Consider the following 26,296-nt stretch of genomic DNA (forward strand, 5'->3'; position numbering starts at 1 on the left):
ATCTGTTAATGACGAGATAATCTGTTTTTAGCTGTTGGTTGAGGAATAAATACTGGCTAGACTCCTGGGGGAACACTGCTGCTTCTCCAGGCTGTGGGATCTTTCACGTACATCGGAGACAACAGAACAGGCAGTGTTACGGTTTAATGCAGATCCGGCGACCGGAGAATTGGCGGCAAGCGCGGCGGCCCGGTCGTCGCCGCGCCGGTCGAGGGCCGCTGAAATAAGCCCCCACGGCGATTCTCCACACGCGATGGGCCGAACTCACGCCACGTTCCGCCGAGTCCCGCTGGCATGGTTCAGACCTGGTACCACCCGGCGGGAGCCCGGACCCGCGGCTGATGTGGACGTCATGGTGGAGGGGGGGCCTCCATGGGGTCCAGGCCCGCGATCGGGGGCTTCCGAACTGCGGGCGACCGCGATCTGGAGGGGGCCTACTTCCTGCCGCGCAGGCCCGCTGTTCGGTTGCCGACATGTTGCTCCGTCCCAGCGCGGCGACAGCAACCACGCGCATGCGGCGGCGCAGAGACGGTCATGGCGTGCATGCGGACCCGCGCCTGCTGTGTAAGGCCGGCTTTCGGCGCCGGAGCAGCGCACAGCATTCCGCCGCCGTTCTAGCCCGAGGAAGAGGAGAACGCCTGGGCCTGGAGGCCCGTTGACGATGGCGTCGCTCGCGCCGGTTTTGATGCCGGCGTCAACACTTGGCCGGGATAGCGGTGAATCCCAGCCGCCACCTCCAACAGAGAAATGTATGTATACCAAGTGAGAAAGATGTGGCGAATTGATGTCCACACACATTTAGTGTAGTGTCCTGTTTGCTGCAGGAGCCACCCGCAATGTAAATGGGTCAGTTACCTTTTTCGAAATCCATGTATGGGACTGGGGCATCGCTGATTAGGCCAGCATTTGTTGCCCATCCCTAATTGCCCTGGAGAAGGTCAGCTGCCTCCTTGAACCGCTGCAGTCCTTGTGGTGGAGGTACACCCACTGTGCTGTTAGGGAGGGAGTTCCAGACTTTTTGCCCAGCAACAGTGAAGGAGCGGCAGATATATTTCAAAATCAGGATGGCGTGTGTCTTGAAGGGGAACCTCCAGGTGGTGGGGTTCCCAGGTATCTGCTGCTCTTGTCCTTCGAGATGGTAGAGGTCGTGGGTTTGGAAGGTGCTGCTTAAGGAGCCTTGGTGAGTTGCTGCAGTGGATCTTGTGGATGGTACACACGGCTGCCACTGTGTGTCGGTGGTGGAGGGAGTGAATGTTTGTGGAAGGGGTGCCAATTAAGCGGGGCTGCTTTGTCCTGGATGATGTCAAGTTTCTTGAGTGTTGTGGGAGCTGCGCTCATCCATCACACTCCTGACTTGTGTCCTTGTAGATGGTGGACAAGCTTTGGGGGGTCAGGAGGTGAGTTACTCACCGCAGGATTCTCAGTCTCAACTGCTTTTGTAGCCACAGTATCAATGTAGCTCGTCCAGTTCAGTTTGTGACCAATGGTAACCCCCAGGATGTTGATTGTGGGTGGATTCAGCAATGGTGATGTCATTGAATGTCAAGGGGCGGTGGTTAGATCCTCTCTTGGGGCGGTGGTTAGATCCTCTCTTGGGGCGGTGGTTAGATCCTCTCTTGGGGCGGTGGTTAGATCCTCTCTTGGGGCGGTGGTTAGATCCTCTCTTGGGGCGGTGGTTAGATCCTCTCTTGGGGCGATGGTTAGATCCTCTCTTGGGGCGGTGGTTAGATCCTCTCTTGGGGCGGTGGTTAGATCCTCTCTTGGGGCGGTGGTTAGATCCTCTCTTGGGGCGGTGGTTAGATCCTCTCTTGGGGCGGTGGTTAGATCCTCTCTTGGGGCGGTGGTTAGATCCTCTCTTGGGGCGGTGGTTAGATCCTCTCTTGGGGCGGTGGTTAGATCCTCTCTTGGAGAAGATGGTCATTGCCTGGCATTTGTGTGGTGCGAATGTAACTTGCCACTTGTCAGCCCCGAGCCTGGATATTGTCCAGGTCTTGCTGCATTTGGACAGGGACTGCTTCAGTGTCTGAGGAGTCGTGAATGGTGCTGAACATTGTGCAGTCACCCGCAAACATCCCCATTTCTGACCTTATGGTGGAAGGGAGGTCATTGATGAAGCAGCTGAAGATGGTTGGGCCGAGGACACTACCCTGAGGAACTCCTGCAGAGATGTTCTGGAGCTGAGATGATTGACCTCCAACCACCACAACCATCTTCCTTTGTGCCGGGTATGACTCCAACCAGCGGAGAGTTTCCCCCTGATTCCCACTGACTCCAGTTTAGCTCGGGCTCTACACTCGGTCAAATGCTGCCTTGTGGTCAGTGACAGTCACTCTCACCTCACCTCTGGCATTCAGCTCTGTTGTCCATGTTTGAACCAAGGCTATAATGCGGTCAGGAGCTGAGTGACCTGGCGGAACCCAAACTGAGTGTCCGTGAGCAGGATATTGCTGAGTAAGTGCCGCATGATAGCACTATTGATGAGTCCTTCCATCACTTTACTGATGATGGAGAGTAGACTGATCCACTGCAGGAACTCACCAAGGCTCCTTAGACAGCACCTTCCAAACCCACGACCTCTACCATCTCGAAGGACAAGAGCAGCAGGTACCTGGGAACCCCACCACCTGGAGGTTCCCCTTCAAGACACGCGCCATCCTGATTTTGATGGGAGAGCACCTGGGCAATTGGCTGGGTTGGATTTGTCCTGTTTTTTGTGTACAGGACACACCTGGGCAATTTACCACATTGCCGGGTAGATGCCAGTGTTGCAGCTGTACTGGAACAGCTTGGCTAGGGGTGCGGCAAGTTCTGGGGCACAAGTCTTCAGTACTATTGTCAGGACCCATGGCCTTTGCAGTATCCATTACCTTCAGCCGTTTCTTGATATCACGTGGAGTGAATCGAATTGGCTGAAGACTGACATCTGTGATGCTGGGGACCTCCGGAGGAGACCGAGACGGATCATCCACTCGGCACTTCTGGCTGAGGATTGTTGCGAATGCCTCAGCCTGGTCTTTTACACACGGGCTGGGCTCCTCCATCATTGAGGATGGGGATATTTGTGGAGCCTCCTCCTCCGGTGAGTTAGAACATAGAACGACACAGCGCAGTACAGGCCCTTCGGCCCACGATGTTGCACCGAAACAAAAGCCATCTAACCTACACTATGCCATTATCATCCATATGCTTATCCAATAAACTTTTCAATGCCCTCAATGTTGGCAAGTTCACTACTGTTGCAGGTAGGGCATTCCACATTGGATAATTGGTTAATTGTCCACCACCATTCACGGCTGGATGTGGCAGGGCTGCAGAGCTTTGATCTGACCATTGGTTGTGGAATTGCTGAGCTCTGTCTTAGCTCTGAGGGTGGTACAGTGGCACAGTGGTTAGCACTGCTGCCTCACAGCTCCAGGGTCCCAGGTTCGATTCTGGCTTGGGTCACTGTCTGTGCGGAGTCGGCACGTTCTCCCCGTGTGTGCGAGGGTTTCCTCCGGGCGCTCCGGTTTCCTCCCACAGTCCAAAGCTGTGCGGGTTAGGTGGATCAAGAGACAGCCAGAGACTCAACTAGGCAGTGTACCTGCTGGACAGGATCTCACAACAGAATCTGCTGGAGAGAGCTGCTCAGGAGAGTCTGTAGCAGGACAGAGCAGTGCTAGTGTTAGCTCTGTCCAGAGCTCCAGAGCCTTTGGTTTACAGCCTACAAAGCAGAAACTTAACTTGGGAACGAAGCAGTATAAAGATTATTTCTTGAAGGTATGGTTTTGTCAATTGTGCCAATGCAAATAAGGATGCAAAGCCCATGTGTGTTATACGTAGGGAAGTACTGGCAAATTAGAGAAGTTTCAGATTTTGAAAGACAAGTGGTGGGTGAAAAATTCCTTTTGAGGTTGAGACCCCAGAATCAGTTATTAACTTAGAGCTGACTCCAAGTAGAAGCTGGAGATGGCGTCCTGTAAAGGAACGAGTCTAAAGGCGCTGGTGACGGCGCCGCTGCCGCTCTCCCCGAAAAGGTATACCACAAACCCAGTGGTGGTGGCAACCTTAAGGATCTGGGGGCAATGGAGGCGACACAGGTGGGTGACGGGTGCCTCGGTGTGGTCCCCGATCAGGAACAACCATAGGTTTGTCCCAGGAAAGATGGATGGAGAGTTCCAGAGCTGGCAACGGGCAGGAATTAGGAGATTGAGAGATTTGTTTATTGACGGGACGTTTGCGAGCCTGGGAGCGCTGGAGGAAAAGTATGAGTTGCCCCCGGGGAATAATTTTAGATACATGCAAGTGAGGGCGTTTACGAGGCAACAGGTGAGGGAATTTCCGCTGCTCCCGACACAGGGGATCCAAGATAGTGATCTCCGGGGTATGGGTCGGGACGGGCAAAGTGTCCAAAATATATCAGGAGATGAGAGACGAGGGGGAGGCGATGGTAGAGGAGCTGAAGGGAAAATGGAAGAAGAGCTGGGGGAGGAGATTGAGGAGGGTCTGTGGGCTGATGCCCTAAGTAGGGTAAATTCCTCTTCCTCGTGTGCCAGGCTTAGCCTGATACAATTCAAGGTTCTACACAGAGCACACATGACGGGAGCAAGACTAAGCATGTTCTTCGGAGTGGAGGACAGGTGCGGGAGGTGCGGGGGAAGCCCGGCGAAGCACACACAGATGTTCTGGTCATGTCCGGCACTGGATGAGTACTGGAGGGGAGTGGCAAAGGTGATCTCAAAGGTGGTGAAGGTCCGGGTCAAGCCAGGCTGGGGGTTGGCGATATTTGGGGTAGCGGAAGAGCCGGGAGTGCAAAAGGCGAAAGAGGCCGATGCCGTGGCCTTTGCGTCCCTAGTAGCCCGGCGCAGGATCCTACTCAACAAAGAACAAAGAACAAAGAAATGTACACCACAGGAACAGGCCCTTCGGCCCTCCAAGCCCGTGCCGACCATACTGCCCGACTAAACTACAATCTTCTACACTTCCTGGGTCCGTATCCTTCTATTCCCATCCTATTCATATATTTGTCAAGATGCCCCTTAAATGTCCCTATCGTCCCTGCTTCCACCACCTCCTCCGGTAGCGAGTTCCAGGCACCCACTACCCTCTGCGTAAAAAACTTGCCTCGTACATCTACTCTAAACTTTGCCCCTCTCACTTAAACCTATGCCCCCTAGTAATTGACCCCTCTACCCTGGGGAAAAGCCTCTGACTATCCACTCTGTCTATGCCCCTCATAATTTTGTAGACCTCTATCAGGTCGCCCCTCAACCTCCTTCGTTCCAGTGAGAACAAACCGAGTTTATTCAACCGCTCCTCATAGCTAATGCCCTCCATACCAGGCAACATTCTGGTAAATCTCTTCTGCACCCTCTCTAAAGCCTCCACATCCTTCTGGTAGTGTGGCGACCAGAATTGAACACTGTACTCCAAGTGTGGCCGAACTAAGGTTCTATACAGCTGCAACATGACTTGCCAATGACTTACTCATGTGGAAGGAGGCGAAACCCCCCGGACTGGAGGCCTGGATAAACGATATGGCAGGGTTCATAAAACTGGAACGGATGAAGTTTGCGCTGAGAGGATCGGCTCAGGGGTTCTCCAGGCGGTGGCAACCGTTCCTCGACTACCTCGCGGAACGTTAAGGGAAAATAGATCGCCAGCAGCAGCAGCCCAGGGGGGGCGGGGGGGGGGGAGCACTATTTTTTGTTACTTTGTTAGTTCACTATTTTATTTAAATAATGTTATTTATCAGTTATTGTGCTATTTTTATGTTGATTTGTAAAGTGGAAAAGTTCTGTTTGAAAACTTAATAAAATATATATTTTTTTTAAAAAGCTGACTCCAAGTTAAAAGACTGCATTGCTGTACTGGACCTGTCATACCACATTTAAAACACACCAGAAGTCCATGAGGCTGTCAGCATTCTGGAGTAGCATCTCCCAGGAGTATCCACTGCTGAGTAAAACAAGCATTTTGTTGCTATTGCCCTTCACAATGACCTACATGTGCGAGGTTGGATTTTCTGTTCTCACAAAGATGAAGACGGCACAAAGGAGCTGGCTGAAGTCTGCCCCTGATGTGCATTGCCCCCTCCTCCTGTCAAGCTGGAGTAAGATTGTGAAGACCAAGCAGGCTCCCTTTTCACATTAAAGGTAAGCGAACGTGGCGTGTGTAGCAGAGGTCGGCCGGCGTGGGTCGCGAAGGTCGGCCGGCGTGGGTCGCGAAGGTCGGCCGGCGTGGGTCGCGAAGGTCGGCCGGCGTGGGTCGCGAAGGTCGGCCGGCGTGGGTCGCGAAGGTCGGCCGGCGTGGGTCGCGAAGGTCGGCCGGCGTGGGTCGCGAAGGTCGGCCGGCGTGGGTCGCGAAGGTCGGCCGGCGTGGGTCGCGAAGGTCGGCCGGCGTGGGTCGCGAAGGTCGGCCGGCGTGGGTCGCGAAGGTCGGCCGGCGTGGGTCGCGAAGGTCGGCCGGCGTGGGTCGCGAAGGTCGGCCGGCGTGGGTCGCGAAGGTCGGCCGGCGTGGGTCGCGAAGGTCGGCCGGCGTGGGTCGCGAAGGTCGGCCGGCGTGGGTCGCGAAGGTTGGTGGGTTGGCAAAAGTGGGTCCCGGGGGAAAAAAGGTTTGAAAAACACCTCGATGTGAAGATGGGACTTGATCGCCACAAGGAATGTGCAGAGGTCACTCCTACCAGTACGGTGATGGACCGATGCCTCTCTGGCAGGCAGGTTGGTGAGGATGAGGTCAAGTATGTTTTATTTGGGGCTGGTTTAGCACAATACGCTAAACAGCTGGCTTGTAATGCAAAACAAGGCAGCAGCACAGTTCAATTCCCGCACCGGCCTCCCCGAACAGGCGCCGGAATGTGGCGACTAGGGGTTTTTCACAGTAACTTCATTGAAGCCTACTTGTGACAATAAGCAATTATTATTATATTATGATGATATTATTTTTCCCTCTTGTTGATTCCTTCACCACCAGGCCTCGTTTAGCAGTGATGTCCTTTGGGACTCAGCTATCTCGCTCAGTGGTGGAGCTACTGAACCATTCTTGGTCATGAACATGAAGTCCCCACGCAAAGTACATTCTGCACCCTTCCCACTCACAGTGCTTCCTCCAGTCGTGTTCGACGTGGTGGGGGTGGGGGATGGAATATGTGGGAGTCAGCAGAAAATCTCCTTGCTTTCCTGATGCCGTGAGACATCATGGGGGCTTGAGTTGATGTTGAGGCAACACTCTCCCGACTGTATCCCAATGTGCTGCCTCCTCTGCTAGGTCAGAACATATCCAGGAATGCTGATGGTGTTAACTGGGACATGGGGCGAGATTCTCCGACCCCCCCGCCGGGTTGGAGAATCGCCGGGGGCTGCCGTGAATCCCGCCTCCACCGGTTGCCGAATTCTCCGGCACCGGATATTCGGCGGGGGCGGGAATCGCGCCACGCCGGTTGGCCCCCCCCCCCGCGATTCTCCGGCCCGAATGGGCCAAAGTCCCGCTGCTAGAATGCCTGTCCCGCTGGTGTGGATTAAACCACCTCTCTTACCGGCGGGAAAAGGCGGCGCGGGCGGGCTGCGGGGTCCTGGGGGGGGCGCGGGGCGATCTGGCCCCGGGGGGTGCCCCCACGGTGGCCTGGCCCGCGATCGGGGCCCACCGATCCGCGGGCGGGCCTGTGCCGTGGGGGCGCTCTTTCCCTTCCGCCTTCGCCACGGTCTCCACCATGGCGGAGGCGGAAGAGACTCCCTCCACTGCGCATGCGCGGGAAACTGTCAGCGGCCGCTGTCGCTCCCGCGCATGCGCCGCCCGGAGATGTCATTTCCGCGCCAGCTGGCGGGGCACCAAAGGCCTTTTCCGCCAGCTGGCGGGGCGGAAATCAGTCCGGCGCGGGCCTAGCCCCTTAAGGTTGGGGCTCGGTCCCCAAAGATGCAGAGCATTCCGCACCTTTGGGGCGGCGCGATACCCGACTGATTTGCGCCGTTTTGGGCGCCGGTCGGCGGACATCGCGCCGTTTCCGGAGAATTTCGCCCATGATCTGTAAGGTATGATTCCCTGGCTAGGATTCTCCAAACCTCCGTGCCGAAATCAAGCTGAGGGCGGAGAATAGGGGGTCAGACCCGCCATCGGGTCCAACGCGGGGACGCGAACCTCCGGCGACCGGAGAATCGGCGCCAGATGCGCGCCCGCGGTCAACACAGTGCCATTCGGGAGCCGTTGAATGAGGCCCTCGCAACGATTCTCCGCGGTCGACCGGCCGAGTTCCTGCCGGCGTGGTTCCCGTATGGTTCCACCCGGCGGGAGCTCGGCATCGCGGTTGCGGTGGCCGTCCTGGTGAGGGGGGCAGGGGGATCAGCCTCTGGGGGGGGGGAGACTGCCACGATGGCCAGGCCCGTGATCGGTGGCCAACGATCGGCAGGCGCACGCGATCTGGGGGGGGGGGGGCGCCGGCCCGCTGTGTGGGTTAGCCATGTCGCGCGGGGCCAGCGCTGAAGCGACCGCCGTGCGCCTGCGCAGACCCGCGGACGGAAGTGCAGGGCCGTGAATCGGCAGCCAGAGCTGTGTGGAGCACTCCGGCACTGTGCTGGCCCCCTGTGGGCCACAGAATCGCTGGGCCAAGTGGCCCATTGCTGCCGGCGTCAACACCTAGCCACCATTTTGAAGAATCCCAGTCCCTGTGTATGTCAGACTGTGGGACAGCTCTCCCAGTTTTGGCACAAGCTCCCAGAGGTTAGAAAGGAGGACTTTGCAGGATTTTCTATTGTCGTTCCCAGTGCCCAGTCTGATCCAGTTTCCGTTTTTATTGGCTTTTTAGCAGTTTGACGAAACTCAGTGTCTTGCTCGGCCATCGGAGTCACCCACATTTCTGCAGATCGGAAGTTACGTCAGCCTGACCAGGTGAGCATGGCGGATTTTAAAGGGCATTAGTGAGCCCGTTGGGTTTTTACTGCAATCGACAATGGTTTCATGGCCATCATTAGACTCTTAATTCCAGATTTGTATGAAGTTAGTGTGCAGTGGTGGGATGCAAACCCTAGATTTCTGGATTATCAGTCCAGCAGCAATACCACTGGGCGGCACGGTAACACAGTGGTTAGCACTGTTGCTTCTCATTGCCAGGGTCCCGGGTTCGATTCCCCGCTGGGTCACTGTCTGTGCGGAGTCTGCACGTTCTCCCCGTGTCTGCGTGGGTTTCCTCCGGGCACTCCGGTTTCCTCCCACAAGTCCTGGAAGACGTGGGGCAAAATTCTCCGGAAACGGCGCGATGTCCGCCGACTGGCGCCCAAAACGGCGCAAATCGGACGGGCATCGCGCCGCCCCAAAGGTGCGGAATGCTCCGCATCTTTGGGGGCCGAGCCCCAACATTGAGGGGCTAGGACGGCGGCGGACGAATTTCCGCCCCGCCAGCTGGCGGGAAAGGCCTTTGGTGCCCCGCCAGCTGGCGCAGAAATGACATCTCCGGGCGGCGCATGCGCGGGAGCGTCAGCGGCCGCTGACGGCATTCCCGCGCATGCGCAGTGGGGCGAGTCTCTTCTGCCTCCGCCATGGTGGAGACCGTGGCGGAGGCGGAAGGGAAAGAGTGCCCCCACGGCACAAGCCCGCCCGCAGATCGGTGGGCCCCGATCGCGGGCCAGGCCACCGTGGGGGCACCCCCCGGGGCCAGATCGCCCCGCGCCCCCCCCCCCAGGACCCCGGAGCCCGCCCACGCCGCCTTGTCCCGCCGTTCAAAAGGTGGTTTAATTTACGCCGGCGGGACAGGCATTTTAGCGGCGGGACTTCGGCCCATCCGGGCCGGAGAATCGAGGGGGGGGGGCCCGCCAACCGGCGCGGCCCGATTCCCGCCCCCGCCGAATCTCTGGTGCCGGAGACTTTGGCAACCGGCGGGGGCGGGATTCGAGACTTTGGCAACCGGCGGGGGCGGGATTCACGCCAGCCCCCGACGATTCTCCGACCCGGCGGGGGGTCGGAGAATCTCGCCCGTGTTTTTGGTGAATTGGACATTCTGAATTCTCCCTCAGTGTACCCGAACAGGCGCCGGAATGTGGCGACTAGGGGCTTTTCACAGTCACTTCATTGCAGTGTTAATGGAGCCTACTTGTGACTATAAAGATTATTATTATGTCACCATTTCCCCACAGGCCCTGGACCAATCCAAATCCAGTCCCTGAAGCAGTTGCACAATATATCATAGTATCGAACTGAACAATTGACCCTGAATTAAAGGACCGTAACTGGGTGTAAAAGAGGAATTGGGTTTTACTCAAGCACGACTATAATGTGTTTAACATTGCCCAGCCAGTGTGAAATGAAATACAAATGAGCTTTGGAACTTAAAGATTGCCGTGGTGATGGGGATGTGCAGCCGAGGTCTAGCAGTGAAGACAAAGCTTTGTGTTTTTATAGGAATTGTGCAATGTCGATTGCTAGGCGTTATATCCTGACTAAATGCCGGTTGTGTCAGCATCCTACTGAATGTATTTACCCTTCTCTAATGTGTGCACTTGTCACTCTGTCTAAATGGAAAACAGTCTTACGCCACAGTTTTGTTGAGGTGTGTTTAAAATAGAGATTGACAAAAGCCGCATTAAAAAGTGAAAAATTAGCAAATTTCTCACAATTCCTCCCACTGATGATCTTTAGATTTTGGATCAGTTTAACGAGCAGGAAGGTCCTAGTTTAAAATGCAGCTTCTGATGATTTAGCTAATCTCCGCTCCGCGCAGCACATGTTGGAGTGAGGATGGAGGGGACGGGGTTAACCAGGGGGCAGAAACCGTGAATGATTTCCCAGCCCAGGGACAGTGAGACTTTCCAGAGCGTCAGTGATGTGACAGAGCGTGTGTGTCCCTTCATTGGAGAGACTAGGGTGGTTATCTTGACTGCCCAGAGATTTATAAAATGTTTGTATTTTAATACAACAGACCATTTTCCCTATACTTTGGGCTTGATAGAACGTGCAAAAAAGCAGTCCCACAGTGCCGGGAATGACCCCGTTATCAAACAAGACTCTGTCCTTTTCTTTGGCGTACTAAAGTCACACTTACCTCAGGAGCGCCCCGATCTCTCAGCCTCCTCGGACACCCCACCGCGGCCTCCAGATGCCTCCACTGCCTCAATTGACCTCTTAGGGGGTCTTTGAGCACCCCTCACCCCACCTCTTAAGGGAAGGACACCCTGGGCCCGATCCCTGGAACCCGGGCACCTTGGCACTGCAGCCTGGCACCCTGGCAGTGCCCCCACCAGCCTGGCAGTGCCACCTGGGTACCCCAGCAGTTCCAGGGTGGCACTGCCAGGATGTCCAGGTGGCAGTGCCAAGGTGGCCAGCTGGCGGTGCCAGTGTGCCCCGATGCCAACCAGAGTGCCAGGGTACCACCCTTCCCAGAGCTTGACCACCTGGGGGTGCCTCCAATGGCCTGAGACTTCCCCCCCCCCTCCCCAGGTGCCTTTGTATTGACCGTACTCAACGTTGCCATGGCGAGGTCTCCCAGGCGCGGGTGTTAGTTCCCAGGCCCCGGGAGAATCATGCGCAGACATAGTTAAACGAGCCGAACGGCTCATTTAAATATGTTAATCTGGGTCTCACCCAGCGAGGCCGAAATCCAGAACGTGACGTCTTGCGAAATCTCGTTAGATCTCGCGAGAGGCCTCTCGCGGGATTTACCGGCCTTGTCGCATCACGAGCCGGGCGTGGCGAGGCCGTTCAATTGTAGGATGCTCTGGTCTGCTGTCATCGGTTCATCAATCTCCGTCCCAGTTGCTATCTTACCTTGATAAGTGAGGTAACAACAATTGCCCCTGCATTTACCATGGGATTATGGGGTTTATCTGGAGAGAAAACAAAACGTTTAGATTAGCAGTATGAAGTGATTCAGAAGTTGTGAAATTTGAAAGGAATCGAAATTAAGCAACGTTTCTTTTTCTTAAACTGTACTTTGACATCTGGAAGAATTTTCTGGGCCTGTTGCAATGGAGACTGGGACGGAAAATGCAGCGAGTGGTTCAAAACGTACGGGAAGATCCCGCCTGTGGGAGGAGCCATAACATTCCGCCGTTTGCTTCTCCTTTGTCAACCAATGTGATCTCCTCAATCAGACACGAAAACTGCTTAAGTAAAGCTCTATTTGCACAGTTACTCAAAGGCTATAAAATGTGTTTATTTGGATGTGACAGGCCCTTTTAAGTAACTACAGCATCTCTTTTTCTAATGCAGTCCCCTGGATTTGAGGATGACTTGGGTCCAGTCCGGTTCAATGCATTCTGAGACCACTGTTAAGTCCAATGCATGCTCTTCCGCCTCTGCTCCATGCAGGGCAGGTGGTGCTTGAAGAGTGGGGGGGCGATGGGTTGGTTGGGGGTTTCTGCGGCCACTCCAAAACCTCAACTTCACCGTTCCGCGTTCCCGATGAAGCCTCTTGGTGTGTTTGGTGCCTTCCGGAATGAGATTGTCCATTTTGATTGGCCGCACGCCGCGGTCTCCCCTGAGGGATGTTTGACCTGTTGAGGGATGATTTGAGGACATCCCAAAAGTGTTTTTGCTGTCCTCCTGGGAGTCTCCTTCCGTGACCGGTTCCGGGTCGAGCGGTTGCTTTAACAATCAGGCACACGGACAACATGTCCTGCCTGGGGGACCTACTTTCTCATTCATTTTAAATTTGGAGTACCCAATTTATTTTTTCCAATTAAGGGGCAATTTAGCGTGGCCAATCCACCTACCCTGCACACCTTTGGGTTGTGGGGGCGAGACCCACGCAGACACGGGGAGAATGTGCAAACTCCACACGGACAGCGACCCAGGGCCGGGATCGAACCTGGGACCTCGGCGCCGTGAGGCAGCAGTGCTAACCCACTGTGCCACCCAGTGGACCTGGTTTTGAGTGCTTAATGCCCCGCTCTTGGGCAAGTTGGCTTGTTGGAGGCGATGTTGAACGGTTTCCTTTCCGAATCACAGTATGGCTTTCGCCCATTGGGAGGCGCAATTTTCAATGCACGGCAAATTCAAGTGAGAGGAACAGCACCAATCACCGTACGTGGCCTTTTTCCACCTCCTGAAAACCTGACCTCTGTCAAGCATGAAGGCTTATGGAGCATCCTCAAATTTGGCTGCCCTCAGGAAGTTGTGACCATCCTTTGCCTACTCTACGATGACATGCCAGCTGTGATCCTCAGCAAGGAACCCAAACCAGACCCTGTCTCGGTGAAAACGGCACTCAAACAAAGGTTCGCCATTGCACCAACTCTCCTCCACTTCCCTCGCTGCAATGCTGCACCTCACCACCAGCACATAACCCACAGCTATGGAGAGAATCTACAGAACAGACGGGAAACTTCAAACTACTCTGCCTTCATTCCAAAAACCCAAACTACTGCAGCCTCAGTCACAGAGCTTCAGCATGCAGATGGGAGGGTGCTCTCTCGGAAACCGAGCCCCGCAGTGCTGTTGACTCCTCGTAAGCACGTGATAAAATGGGCATTTCACTAAACACCTGCAAAACTAAAGCTCCCCTTCCAATCAGCTACCAACGCTGAACATCTCGCCACCCAACCCCCTGGTGATTAAGAGCAATGGCGAGAACCGGGAAAATGTGGACCATTTTCCCTATCTTGGGAACTTCCTCTCAACAAAGACAGCTGGTGACACTATCAGTACAGCTGGAGCTCTGTCTATCAGTGTTTATTTCCTTGCTTGCATTGCATGCAAGAAAATAGATGCCATGTGGCCCTTTGAGAATTGTATGCCCTGTACTTCCTGATTCTTTTCATTCTACAATGCTCAAACTCCAGCACTTTGTGATTCTTTTATTTCGTTTTTGTTGATGACAGATGTACGATTAGCTCTATTATTCCACTGCAAATGAAAGCCCTATAGCAACAGTTTATGCACAGGTGAGATAAATCTCCTTTGTGTATTCTGTTGCCTAGGGGAGCCTGCAACCCTGGTTCCCTGGGCTCATCAGTTGGGTCCAGACTAGGTGCTTACTGGAACACTTGTATGTTGCTACGATACTCACCTTCCTCGTTCAAAAACACCTTATTGAACCGCAGTCCGCTGGGCTCTTTGCCCACATACTGGTGAACATAGTCGGTGCTGAACTCATTAATTGCGATGGCGTACTCCAGTGGCTTTATGCAGGATTGTAAACAGAACGGGATTTTAGTGTCTCCAACAGAGTATCTGTAGAGAGTGGGACAAAGAAAAATGTCCAACTTTAGATAACTACATCATGTATTCAGTTTTGTTTATTAAAAAAAACCCACGAGTAATACTGGTCTGGTTTTAATTTTAGTTTCACCCAGGTGCTAGTGACAGTGATGACACATTGTACAATTATTTTTGCACAGATATTGGCTTGTGTTCAGTCATTAGTTTTGTATAGCTTAATTGATGATCAGAATCCAATTTAAACAGCGGCATATCACTTTGTTCCAAGAAGACACCCCATCATCTTTTCAAAGGCAAATAAATGCTGGATTTGCCAGCAATACCCACAGTACGAAACTTGACTTTAAAAAGCACAACAATGATTACTGCAGCCATGGGAAGTGGCCACACGCAGCACAGGAAGATTGAATGCACTGGACCATGAACAATTCAGCTCTCTATGTAATGGCCACAATATTCTCAGGCAATCCATTGGGGCTTTGGTATTGAGGAGGCCTGAATGGGTAATTCTCCCTCAGCCAAAATATCCTCCCGTGAAGACAGTTCTCCCGGCTTTTTCCCATTCCCAAGGAGAGTCAACAGGAGAATTTGCTACTTAAGGGTCGGGATTCTCCGATAATGGGGCTAAGTGTTGACGCCGTTGTAAACGCCGGAGCGTTTTACGACGGTGTCATCTGGCTGCTAGGAGCAGCGACCCTGCACCGTACAGGGGGCCAGCGCGGCACAGGAGCGCTTCACGCAGCCCCAGCTGCCGATACGTGCCCCAGCACGGCCGCCGGGGGTCCGCGCATGTGGGTTGCCGTCTCCGCGCCAGCTCCCGGGCAACATGGCGGAGCCCTACAGGGGCCCGGTGCGGAGGAACATTGCCCCCCCCGCCACCCTCTAATCAGCCCGCCCGCCGATCGGTAGTCCCCGATCGCGGGCCTGGCCACTGTGGAGACCCCGCCCCCCCCCCGGAGTCGGATCTCCTCTCCGCCCCCCCCCACCACCACCACCAGGACGGCCCCCGTAGCCAGAACGCCGAAGTCACGCCGGGTAGGACCACACACGAACAACGCCGGCGCGGCCCCCGACCGGCGCCGCAGCGACCTCGCCAGCGCCATTGGCGCCGATTCTCCGGTGGCCGGAGAATCCGCGGCCCGGCATCGAAGCGGCGTGGCGGGATTCGCGCCGTCCCCCAGTGATTCACCAACCCCGCGCGGGATCAGAGAATCCCACCCAAGATAGCTGCGAACCGTCATGTTTGGAGAGTGATGACCGTCAGTGTGAACATAGTGAAAGCTTACCTCTGTCCATCCACGGTACACAGAGAAACTCCCCACAGGTCCGCGCTGAACTTCGCCAATTGTGGGATGTAATCGGCAACCTGTGAATGATACAATTTATTTTAACCTTGGGTACAGGAGACTTTATTTATTTATTTTTTAAATCTTAATTTCTTCCCAATTAAGGGGCGCTGCTGACTGGTGGTGATTTTACCTGTGGATCGCCACACCTCACTCTTGGGTGGGGGATGGCAAAGTATCGGACATATACCAGGAGCTGCAGGAGGCGGAGGAGGCCTCGGTGGAGGAGCTGAAGGGCAAGTGGGAGGAGCTGGGGGAGGAGCTGGATGAGGGCCTGTGGGCTGACGCCCTGGGCAGGGCCAATCCCTCCTCCCAGGCGGAGCCTGATTCAGTTTAAAGTGGGGCACCGGGCACATAGGACAGGGGCGGGAATGAGTAGGTTTTTTGGGGTAGAGGACAGGTGTGTGAGATGTTCAGGGAGCCCAGCGAACCATGCCCATATGTTCTGGACCAGCTTACAGAAGTTTGGAAGGGCTTTGCAAAGGCTCTGTGCACGGTCTTGGCACTAAATGGAGCACTATGGAAAACAGGCACTAATCTAAAGACAGAGATATTAAAAGGGGTAATCAAAAGCTTTTTAAGGACAGTCTTAAAATGAGGAGAGTGTGTTAGTGTGTTTTGGGGAGGGGATTCCAGAGCTTAGGGTCCAGTCGGTTACAGGCATGATCACCAGTGGCACAAAAGGCCAAAGTCAGAGAAACGGAGACTTCAGTTAATAACCTGAAACCAAATTCTCTGGTGGAATGTACTTGGCTGTCACTCAGTACACTTCACCATGTAAGAAAATCACCAAGTGTGGTGCCAGTTGATGTTGGCACCGTTTGACATAATTCTGGTCAAAGTGACCTGCCTCTTCTCCCCGAGGGACTTTACAATCATCCACAACACGCGTAAATCCACCATTTCTCAACTCACCTTACCAGAGGTACTTTTTCTTGCATTATCATAAAGGCGGTTTATGTGTGACGAAAAGACTTCAAAGTCAGGAATGACAAATTTTTTCCTGAAGGCCTGTGTCAGCAGCACAACGTTGCTTCCAAAAAACCTGAAGCAGAAAGACAAGTGGTGAAAGATTTCAACGCAGCCTTGACCCAGATGGTGGAGAACAAGAGTTATTCACATTTCAAAGTCGGAGTCAATGCCAAAGATAGTAAAAGCACCCCACAAATAAGATCCCTATCACTAATCTACAAATGTAAGTTACATTCTGACTCATCGCAAGTAAATGTGTGATTGTGAATCATAACTACCTTCTACTCTTGGGTGGGGGATGGCAAAGTATCGGACATATACCAGGAGCTGCAGGAGGCGGAGGAGGCCTCGGTGGAGGAGCTGAAGGGCAAGTGGGAGGAGCTGGGGGAGGAGCTGGATGAGGGCCTGTGGGCTGACGCCCTGGGCAGGGCCAATCCCTCCTCCCAGGCGGAGCCTGATTCAGTTTAAAGTGGGGCACCGGGCACATAGGACAGGGGCGGGAATGAGTAGGTTTTCTGGGGTAGAGGACAGGTGTGTGAGATGTTCAGGGAGCCCAGCGAACCATGCCCATATGTTCTGGACCAGCTTACGGAAGTTTGGAAGGGCTTTGCAAAGGCTCTGTGCACGGTCTTGGACACTCGGGTGAAACCGAGCTGGGGGATAGCGATATTTGGGGTATCAGATGATCCCGGAGTGCAGGAGTCGAAAGAGGCCGGAGTTCTGGCCTTTGCCACCTTGGTAGCCCGGAGAAGGCTCTTGTTAATGTGGAGGGACGCAAAGCCCCCAAGTGTAGAGGCTTGGGTCAACGACATGGCGAGATTTCTTAGGTTGGAGAAGATAAAGTTTGCCTTGTGAGGGTCCTTGCAGGGGTTCTCCAGGCGGTGGCAACCGTTCCTTGACTTTCTCGCGGAAAGTTAGATGGAGGTCAGCAGCAGCAATCCAGGGGGAGGGTCTCATTTTATTCGTAAGGGGCGTATGCCCTACTTTGTTTTGTTTTTGTTTATTAAATTCTTAGTTGGTTAGGGGGTTAAGTTGTTTTGTTGGCACAGTGTTTTGCCTTCTTTGCATTATATCTTCTATTGTAGTGATTTGTGAAAAAGTATGGAAAAATCTTGAATAAAAACATTTTTTTAAAAACTATCTTCTACTCGACCCGATCGTCACCATCCTGAATAAAGCCCTGACCCCACACTCGTTTGTCTCAATTATCAAAATCGTGCTTGTTGAACTCAAAAAACAGACAGGAGCAATCTTAAATAAATTGGTTTTTTAGTCAATTAATTTAGCTCTCGGGTTAGTGCAGTGATTGTATAGAGTCTAAATGGTCTGGGAACTTATTGGGTGGATCATGTTGATACTGAGATTTGTTCCTGTTAATTATTTTTCTAACCATTCATTTTTCAAACGTATCTAGTTTTAAACACTTCCTTTGTGAGTCACATTGAACTCCTTTGTTTCCTGAACGAGATGCAAAAGCAATTACTTCAGCCGCCCTTGTGCCTCAGGCTGTGCACGTTCTGCCACTCAAGTTGAGGCACCAACTCTGGTCAGGTATTCCTGAAGGGTTTCTTGCAAGACCTCCTGCCCCCACCCCTCACCTCCTCCCACCAACACACACAGATGCGGTGCCTTTCCAGGCTAATTGGAAAGGGAATAGAGGCTTACCCTATTGGATTAATCTTGACTGTTCATGAAATAGCCTTCCCATCTCCAATATTTTTATAAACAATTAATGAAACTGTTCAAAAAATAAATGACTTCTCTCATGGTTCTAACCCACAAGGGGGCCACCTTGCCTAATAATCTACACCCCAGAGTACTTTAAGTAGCTCTAGAAATAATGGATGCATTGGCGGTCATCTTCCAGGATTAAAAAAAAAGATTCCCAATTAAGGGGCAATTTAGCGCGGCCAATCCACCTGCCCTGCACATCTTTGGGTTGTGGGGGTGAGACCCACGCAGACACGGGGAGACTGTGCAAACTCCACACGGACAGTGACCCAGAGCCGGGATCGAACCTGGCACCTCGGCGCCGTGAGGCAGCAGTGCTAACCACTGCGCCACTGTGCCCGTCTTCCAGGATTCTATAAACTCTGGAACAGTTCCTACAGGATGGAGGGTAGCTAATGTAACTCCACTGTTTAAAAAGGGAGGTAGAGAGAAAACAGGGAATTATAGACCAGTCAGCCTGACGTCGGGAGTGGGGAAAATTCTAGAATCCATTATCAAAGATTTAATAGCAGAGCACTTAGAAAGCAGTGGCAGGATCGGACAGAGTCAGCATGGATTTATGAAGGGGAAATCATACTGGACAAATCTACTAGAATTCTTCGAGTATGTAACTAGTAGAGTTGATGAGGGGGAGCCAGTGGATGTGGTATATTTGGACTTTCAGAAGGCTTTTGACAAAGTCCCGCATAAGAGATTAGTGTGTAAAATTAAAGCACATGGGCTTAGGGATAGTGTATAGAGATGGATAGAAAACTGGTTGGCAGACAGGAAACAAAGAGTAGGAATAAATGAGTCTTTTCCAATTGGCAGGCAGTACCTAGTGGGGTACCGTAGGGATCAGTGCTGGGACCCCAGCTAGTCACAATGATTTAGATGAGGGAACTAAATGTCACATCTCCAAATTTGCAGATGACACCAAGTTGGGTGGGAGGGTGAGCTGTGACGAGGATGCAGAGATGCTTCAGTGTGATTTGGACAAGTTGAGCGAGTGGGCAAATGAATAGCGGTATAATTTAGATAAATGCGAGGCTTTGGTATCAAAAACCGCAAGGCAGACTATTATCTGAATGGCCATAAATTAGGAGAGGGGAGTGTGCAACTAGACCTGGGTGTCCTTGTACACCAGTCGCTGAAGGTAAACATGCAGGTGCAGCAGGCGGTAAAGAAGGCTAATGGTATGTTGGCCTTCATTGCGAGAGGTTTCGAGTATAGAAGCAGGGATGTGTTGCTGCAATTGTACAGGTGCCTTGGTGAGGCCACACCTGGAGTATTGTGGGCAGTTTTGGTCTCCTTCTCTGAGGAAGGATGTTCTTGCTCTCGAGGGAGTGCAGCGAAGGTTTACCAGACTGATTCCAGGGACGGCGGGACTGACGTACGAGGAGAGATTGACAAGGTTGGGACTGTTCTCGCTGGAGTTCAGAAGAATGAGGGGGGATCTCATAGAAACCTATAAAATTCTAACAGTACTGGACAGGGTAGGTATAGGAAGGATGTTCCCGATGGTGGGGGGTGTGCAGAATCAGGCTCACAGTCTGAGGATACGGGGTAAACCATTTAGGACAGAGATGAGAAATTTCTTCACCCGGAGAGCGGTTGGCCTGTGGAATTCGCTACCACACGAAGTAGTTGAGGCCAAAACATTGCATGTTTTCAAGAAGCAGCTCGATATAGCTGTTGGGGTGAAGGGGGTCAAAGGATATGGGGGAGAGCGGGATTAGGCTATTGAGTTGGATGATCAGCCATAATGAATGGTGGAGCAGGCTCGAAGGGCCGAATGGCCTCCTCCTGCTCCTATGCCCATCGAGGTGCTCTGGAGAGCATTCCAGTTAGTCCCATCCCCCCCGCTCTGAACCTGCAAGTTTATTTCCTTCAATTGCCCATCCAATTTCTTTTGGTCTCTGCTTGCAGCACCCTCATGGGCAGTGAGGTCCTACTACTCACTGTGTCAAAACGTCCTTCCTCACGCCTCCCCCTGTATCTCTTGCCAGAAATCTTCAATCTACGTCCCCTAGTTTCTCTATCATCAGCAATGGGAACAGCTTTTCTTTGTCTATCTTATCATAAAATCATAGAATTTACGGTGCAGAAGGAGGCCATTCGGCCCATCGAGTCTGCACCAGCTCCTAGAATGAGCACCCTACCCAAGGCCAACACCTCCACCCTATCCCCATAACCCAGTAACCCCACCCAACACTCAGGGCAATTTTGGACACTAAGGGCAATTTGTCATGGCCAATCCACCTAACCTGCACATCTTGCAGACGACACAAAGGTTGGTGGAATTGCGGATAGCGATGAGGACTGTCAGAGGATACAGCAGGATTTAGATTGTCTGGAGACTTGGGCGGAGAGATAGCAGATGGAGTTTAATCCGGACAAATGTGAGGTAATGCATTTTGGAAGGTCTAATGCAGGTAGGGAATATACAGTGAATGGTAGAACCCTCAAGAGTATTGAAAGTCAGAGAGATCTAGGAGTACAGGTCCACAGGTCACTGAAAGGGGCAACACAGGTGGAGAAGGTAGTCAAGAAGGCATACGGCATGCTTGCCTTCATTGGCCGGGGCATTGAGTATAAGAATTGGCAAGTCATGTTGCAGCTGTATAGAACCTTAGTTAGGCCACACTTGGAGTACAGTGTTCAATTCTGGTCGCCACACTACCAGAAGGATGTGGAGGCTTTAGAGAGGGTGCAGAAGAGATTTACCAGAATGTTGCCTGGTATGGAGGGCATTAGCTATGAGGAGCGGTTGAATAAACTCGGTTTGTTCTCACTGGAACGACGGAGGTTGAGGGGCGACCTGATAGAGGTCTACAAAATTATGAGGGACATAGACAGAGTGGATAGTCAGAGGCTTTTCCCCAGGGTAGAGGGGTCAATTACTAGGGGGCATAGGTTTAAGGTGTGAGGGGCAAGGTTTAGAGTAGATGTACGAGGCAAGTTTTTTACACAGAGGGTAGTGGTGCCTGGAACTCGCTACCGGAGGAGGTGGTGGAAGCAGGGACGATAGTGACATTTAAGGGGCATCTTGACAAATACATGAATAGGATGGGAATAGAGGGATACGGACCCAGGAAGTGTAGAAGATTGTAGTTTAGTCGGGCAGCATGGTCGGCATGGGCTTGGAGGGCCAAAGGGCCTGTTCCTGTGCTGTACTTTTCTTTGTTCTTTGTATCTTTGGACTGTGGGAGGAAACCGGAGCACCCAGAGGAAACCCACGCACACACGGGGAGGATGTGCAGACTCCGCACAGACAGTGACCCAAACCGGGAATCGAACCTGGGACCCTGGAGCTGTGAAGCAATTGTGCTATCCACAATGCTACCATGCTGCCCTTATCTAAACCTGTCATTATTTTGAACACCTCTATCAGCTCTTACCTCAACCTCCTTTGCGCCACACAGTGTCCTGATAATTAATCTTCAATTCGGGGAGGCATCAGGATCATTTGGGGAGGGTTGCAAACATGGTACTTAGGTCCACTATCAGAACCTGTTTACAACATAAAACATACAGTGCAGAAGGAGGCCATTCGGCCCATCGAGTCTGCACCGACCCACTTAAGCCCTCACTTCCATCCTATCCCCGTAACCCAATAACCCCTCCTAACCTTTTTGGTCACTAAGGACAATTTATCATGGCCAATCCACCTAACCTGCACGTCTTTGGACTGTGTGAGGAAACCCACGCAGACACGGGGAGGACGTGTAGACTCCGCACAGACAGTGACCCAGCGGGGAATCGTACCTGGGACCCTGGCGCTGTGAAGCCACAGTGCTAACCACTTGTGCTACCGTGCTGCATTAAAAATAACTAGGTGAATTAAAAAGGAGTAATGTATATAATTGATTACAAAGTAAATTTGGAGGGCATAGTGTAGTGTAGAAGTAAATTCTGAATGACTTTGCTAGTTAATTCTATTTGTTCCGAACAGAACCTGGCTCTCCTTCAGAACTGGATTTGATTCCAATTAGGACATATAATGAGAAGTGTAAATATAAACTCTGCCCTTTAAATACCAACACAGTGTGACAGGATGGTTTATGACATTTTCAGCATCAGCAGGTCCCAGGCAATGCAGGGTCAGTCTGTGCCCTGGCTGTTATTTCAATGCACAATATCCTTATGCAACATTTGAGGGATGTTAAACTGGATTATTCTACAGGCCTACATGAGCTCACTTAAAACACATTCCAGCGCATGCATCATACATCTGTCAGCACATTGGGGTTTAGGCCGCTGGAAGCTCTCTCTACCAGCTCGCTTGACACAGAGACACCAGAAAGTCTTGCTCCCTCAGTCGTTTGAATGGTTTTAACCCCCTCACATCACAAGCGTAACAATTTTACGAGGAGACAAAGAGGGAAGAAAAAAAGGCAGCAGGGAAAAAGAAACCACACCACGCGGTAAACATGACCGACACCGATTATACAAAATGAAGGTCACAGTTAGGGTAGTTTTATTGAAGTCAATCACCACATCAAAACAAAATTGTAAACCCCTTCCCCAAAGAATTAGTATTTGGCAATGAGAATTACATCCCAATGATATGGTTCAAACATAGAGTTATGGAAAAGTTGGGCATGAATTTAGGAGGTGGCAACATGCTCCAGGACTTGAGAGGAAAGGGTGGTTCGAAGGACGAGTGTCTTAAGGGTGGAATGTTTGAGGGGTGATGATGGCAGATTTGAAAAGAAAGAAGGACAGTATCTAAGGAGAGGGCACAGTAGCACAGTGGTTAGCACTGCTGCCTCACAGCGCCAGGGAACAGGGTTCAATTCCAGTTTTGGGTGACTGTGGAGTCTGCACGTTCTCTCCGTGTGTGCGTGGGTTTCCTCCCTCATTTCAAAGATGTGCAAGTTAAGTGGATTGGCCACGCTAAATTGTTTCTTCGTTAGGTGCGTTAACTGTGATCAATGTGCGGGGATAGGACGGGAGAGTGGGCCTCAGTAAGGGGCTCTTTTGGAGGGTCGGTGCAGACTCAATGGGCTGAATGGCCTCCTTCTGTACTGCAGGGATTCTATGGAACCATCTACAATATCAGCTAGCATGGGGGGGGCCAGGAAGGGAAGTTGAATGGTCAGCATTTGGTGGAAATAGGATCAATGGAGCAGGGGGTGCATTCAATGGACAAAATGAGCTCAGAAAGGATGAGGAAGCAAGAGGAGGCGGGAGAGACAGATGCAAAGTGGTGCAATTAAATAAGGAAGAAAGAGAAGCTTTATTCCCAGTGTTCTCCAGACATGGATGTTAGACGTTTTAGTTGCTGTGATATGAAGAGTCTAAAGTTCTGTTCTTTTTTCACAAACACACATTTATTTCATTCCAACAGCCTTTGCACAAAACTCGAACTGCACACCTCCTGACAGAGGCCACCTGAAGTCCCTTTACATATCAGTGTCAATTAATGGATACTTAACATAAATGAGACAACTAATTGCAATGTCTCTTAACCCATTACTTAACAGTCTCCCCTTCCTTGGAGAAAAAAAATAATTAGGTGAAAACAAAATTTCAAGAAACTCAAAAACACACGCATGATTTCCCCCCCCCCTTTTTTTTTGTTTGGACGAGAAAGAAAAAAAAACTGTCACAGAAACAAGCGCCCTTCATTAACAATATCCAAAAGTTTCTGTGAACTCGCCCCTCTTTTCGTAAACCAGTCTGACAGTTGATAACTCCTGTCGACCCATTTAATTTTTGTTATTTCCCCTCTGTCCAACATCTGCTTCAAACGTGCGATGTCTATCCGTAACCTCTTTTCATTGACACTTTTTGCAGAGTGCACATTTTCCCACAGGGATGTGACAGTCAATAGGTATATTACCCAAATCCCCTCATCCCAAAATTTCTGTCAATATCATACTTATATAAAAGGCCATATCCACCGCCTCTACAAGGCTTAACGTCTCAGCAGCCAAAGTGCTTTTTACCACTCTCCTTATTTTCTTTGTTTCCCACACAAGTGGGCAACATTTACCATTGTTCCCCAAAAGGAAAATTATAAAATCTCCTGCGCTTGAAACCCCATCACATAAATTTGCGTAGGACGCATCACTATAAACTAGGAGTTTCAAGTGCTTACGGTCACCTAAAACCGGGAACTTCAAAACACACTCCTGCATTTTTAGTTTGGCCAACACTTTATTTGCTCTTATTATGTCTTCCACTTTGGGATCATTCATTTTTGTACTCAACCCTAAGACATCAAAACTCACGTCCGGTCTAGTCTGTCTACCTAACCAGTTCAGATGCCCAATTAAACTTCGCAGTTGCTCTTTTTCTATCTTTGAAACCATTGCGTCTTTTTGTGAAACCCGGCCACGACTAATTGCTATTGGGGTGATGCTTTCCAAATAAGATTGCTGACGTAAAGTTGCCCCTAACTTAGTCTGTCCAATTTCCAGTCCAATATATTTAAATGCACCGGAAGCCTGACTTCCAACTCTGAATTCTTTCCAAAAACCAGAGATTACAATAGCTTCAAAATCACTAGTCCCACCCCACAAAAAATCATCGACATGCATCATAAAAATGCCAGAAAGATTTCCTTTATAGTGCCAGTAAAATATTGCAGGATCTGCTTTCAACTGGCAACAGCCTAACTTTAACAAAACTGACCGTACCGAAAAATACCAGACTCGAGGTGCATCATTTAATCCACACATTTGTTCAATTTCCAGAGTACCCCTTCTGTGTTCGCTGCTCCTTTAGGAGGATGGAGAAAAATGTCTCTCTGGAGCTGATGCCCCTGCAAAAAGGCAGCTTTTATATCTATAGATTTGCATTCCCATGCCTTTGTGGCTAATAGAGCCAAGAAGATCTTTAAAATAACCTTTCCTGCTGTAGGTGAATCTACCCTTAAATCCTGATGATCTAAGTTTTCTTCAAATCCCCTTGCCACGAGCCTGGCCTTTGCCTTATAACATCCATCCGGAAGAACCTTTTCCGTGCAAATCCATCTGTGGGATAGAGCTCTTTTTCCCCTATCCGGTACTCCCGTGTATACCCCAAATTCACTCCAACTATGCAATTCTTGCTGTTTAGCTTCTTTAATAACTTTTTCATCTAATTTATTTGAAGCCACCAAAATCTCACGTGCATGTGAGCTTCTACTCCTATTAGTGTTCGTAGTCTTACTCATGTTCCGAGATCTTGACAAACTACGTCCCCTCTCCCGCCTGATATCTCGTTCTGTACTGCTACTGCTTGATCTTTCCCTTCTGCTGTGGGATGTCCTTTCAATAGTTCTCGACCTTTTCTTGCGGACCTGTTCACTATCCGATGTACTATCTGAACTGCGTTTCTGTGCCCTCCATTTTTGAACTTTGTTTTCCCAATCCATTGTCTTGACTCCTTCCCCTGAATGCTGTACAGTCAACCAATGTTTATACTTCCCAGCGGCCTTCCCTGCTCTACTAATAACAGTTGCATCCTTCCATTGACTAGACCCTTCAGGCAAGTATGTCACTTTTGTACCAACATTTGGCAGTTGCCCTTTCAGAAAAATGGCCTGTTCTAATTCATCAAAAATGTTGTGTTCCTCCATAGAAACCCTGTCTATATCAGTTAATTGGTCCTCATTGTTCTGTAACACATGCGTACCAGATGGCTCTGGTTCCTCGTCATGTCTGTCTGCTCTGTCTAAATTTGAAAATTTGTAATCTGTACCCATTATCCTTGATGAATGTACCCTAACAGTTTGATTACCATGTTGCTGGGGCTGTTTAGCACAGGGCTAAATCACTGGCTTTGAAAGCAGACCAAGGCAGGCCAGCAGCACAGTTCAATTCCTGTAATAGCCTCCCCGAACAGGCGCCAGAATGTGGCGACTAGGGGCTTTTCACAGTAACTTCATTGAAGCCTACTTGTGACAATAAGCGATTTTCATTTTCATTTCATTTTCATTTCATGTTGCAAAATAATTGTTTTGCCATCTATGCCTATGATCTTCCCTGGGCCTTTCCATTCATTAGAATTGTCTCTCTTATAGTATACCATACCTCCTTGCTGAAAAACGGCATCTGATGGCCGTACGTTATGTCTTAAAGCTCTGTGAATTCTTTCAGAGACTTCTGCTTCCAAAAAAGCTTTCCTACTGCGATGTAATGCATTTAAATGTTCAGCAA

At 51.2% G+C, this 26,296-nt stretch overlaps 1 protein-coding gene across 3 annotated transcripts in view; it reads right to left on the reverse strand.

The window, feature by feature from the left end:
• LOC140405387 (glutaminase kidney isoform, mitochondrial-like) overlaps positions 1 to 26,296 on the reverse strand; it is a 121,171-nt gene that overhangs the window by 55,706 nt on the left and 39,169 nt on the right. For all 3 annotated transcript variants that reach the window (XM_072493725.1, XM_072493724.1, XM_072493723.1), the window contains 4 exons: positions 16,380 to 16,509; positions 15,405 to 15,484; positions 13,967 to 14,130; positions 11,725 to 11,783 (listed from right to left, as the gene is read on the reverse strand). In XM_072493725.1, the coding sequence (XP_072349826.1) occupies positions 11,725 to 11,783; positions 13,967 to 14,130; positions 15,405 to 15,484; positions 16,380 to 16,509 (433 nt within the window). The remainder of the gene's footprint in view (positions 1 to 11,724; positions 11,784 to 13,966; positions 14,131 to 15,404; positions 15,485 to 16,379; positions 16,510 to 26,296) is intronic.

Source organism: Scyliorhinus torazame, chromosome X, assembly GCF_047496885.1.
Source record: "Scyliorhinus torazame isolate Kashiwa2021f chromosome X, sScyTor2.1, whole genome shotgun sequence".
NCBI classification, from domain to species: Eukaryota; Metazoa; Chordata; class Chondrichthyes; order Carcharhiniformes; family Scyliorhinidae; genus Scyliorhinus; species Scyliorhinus torazame.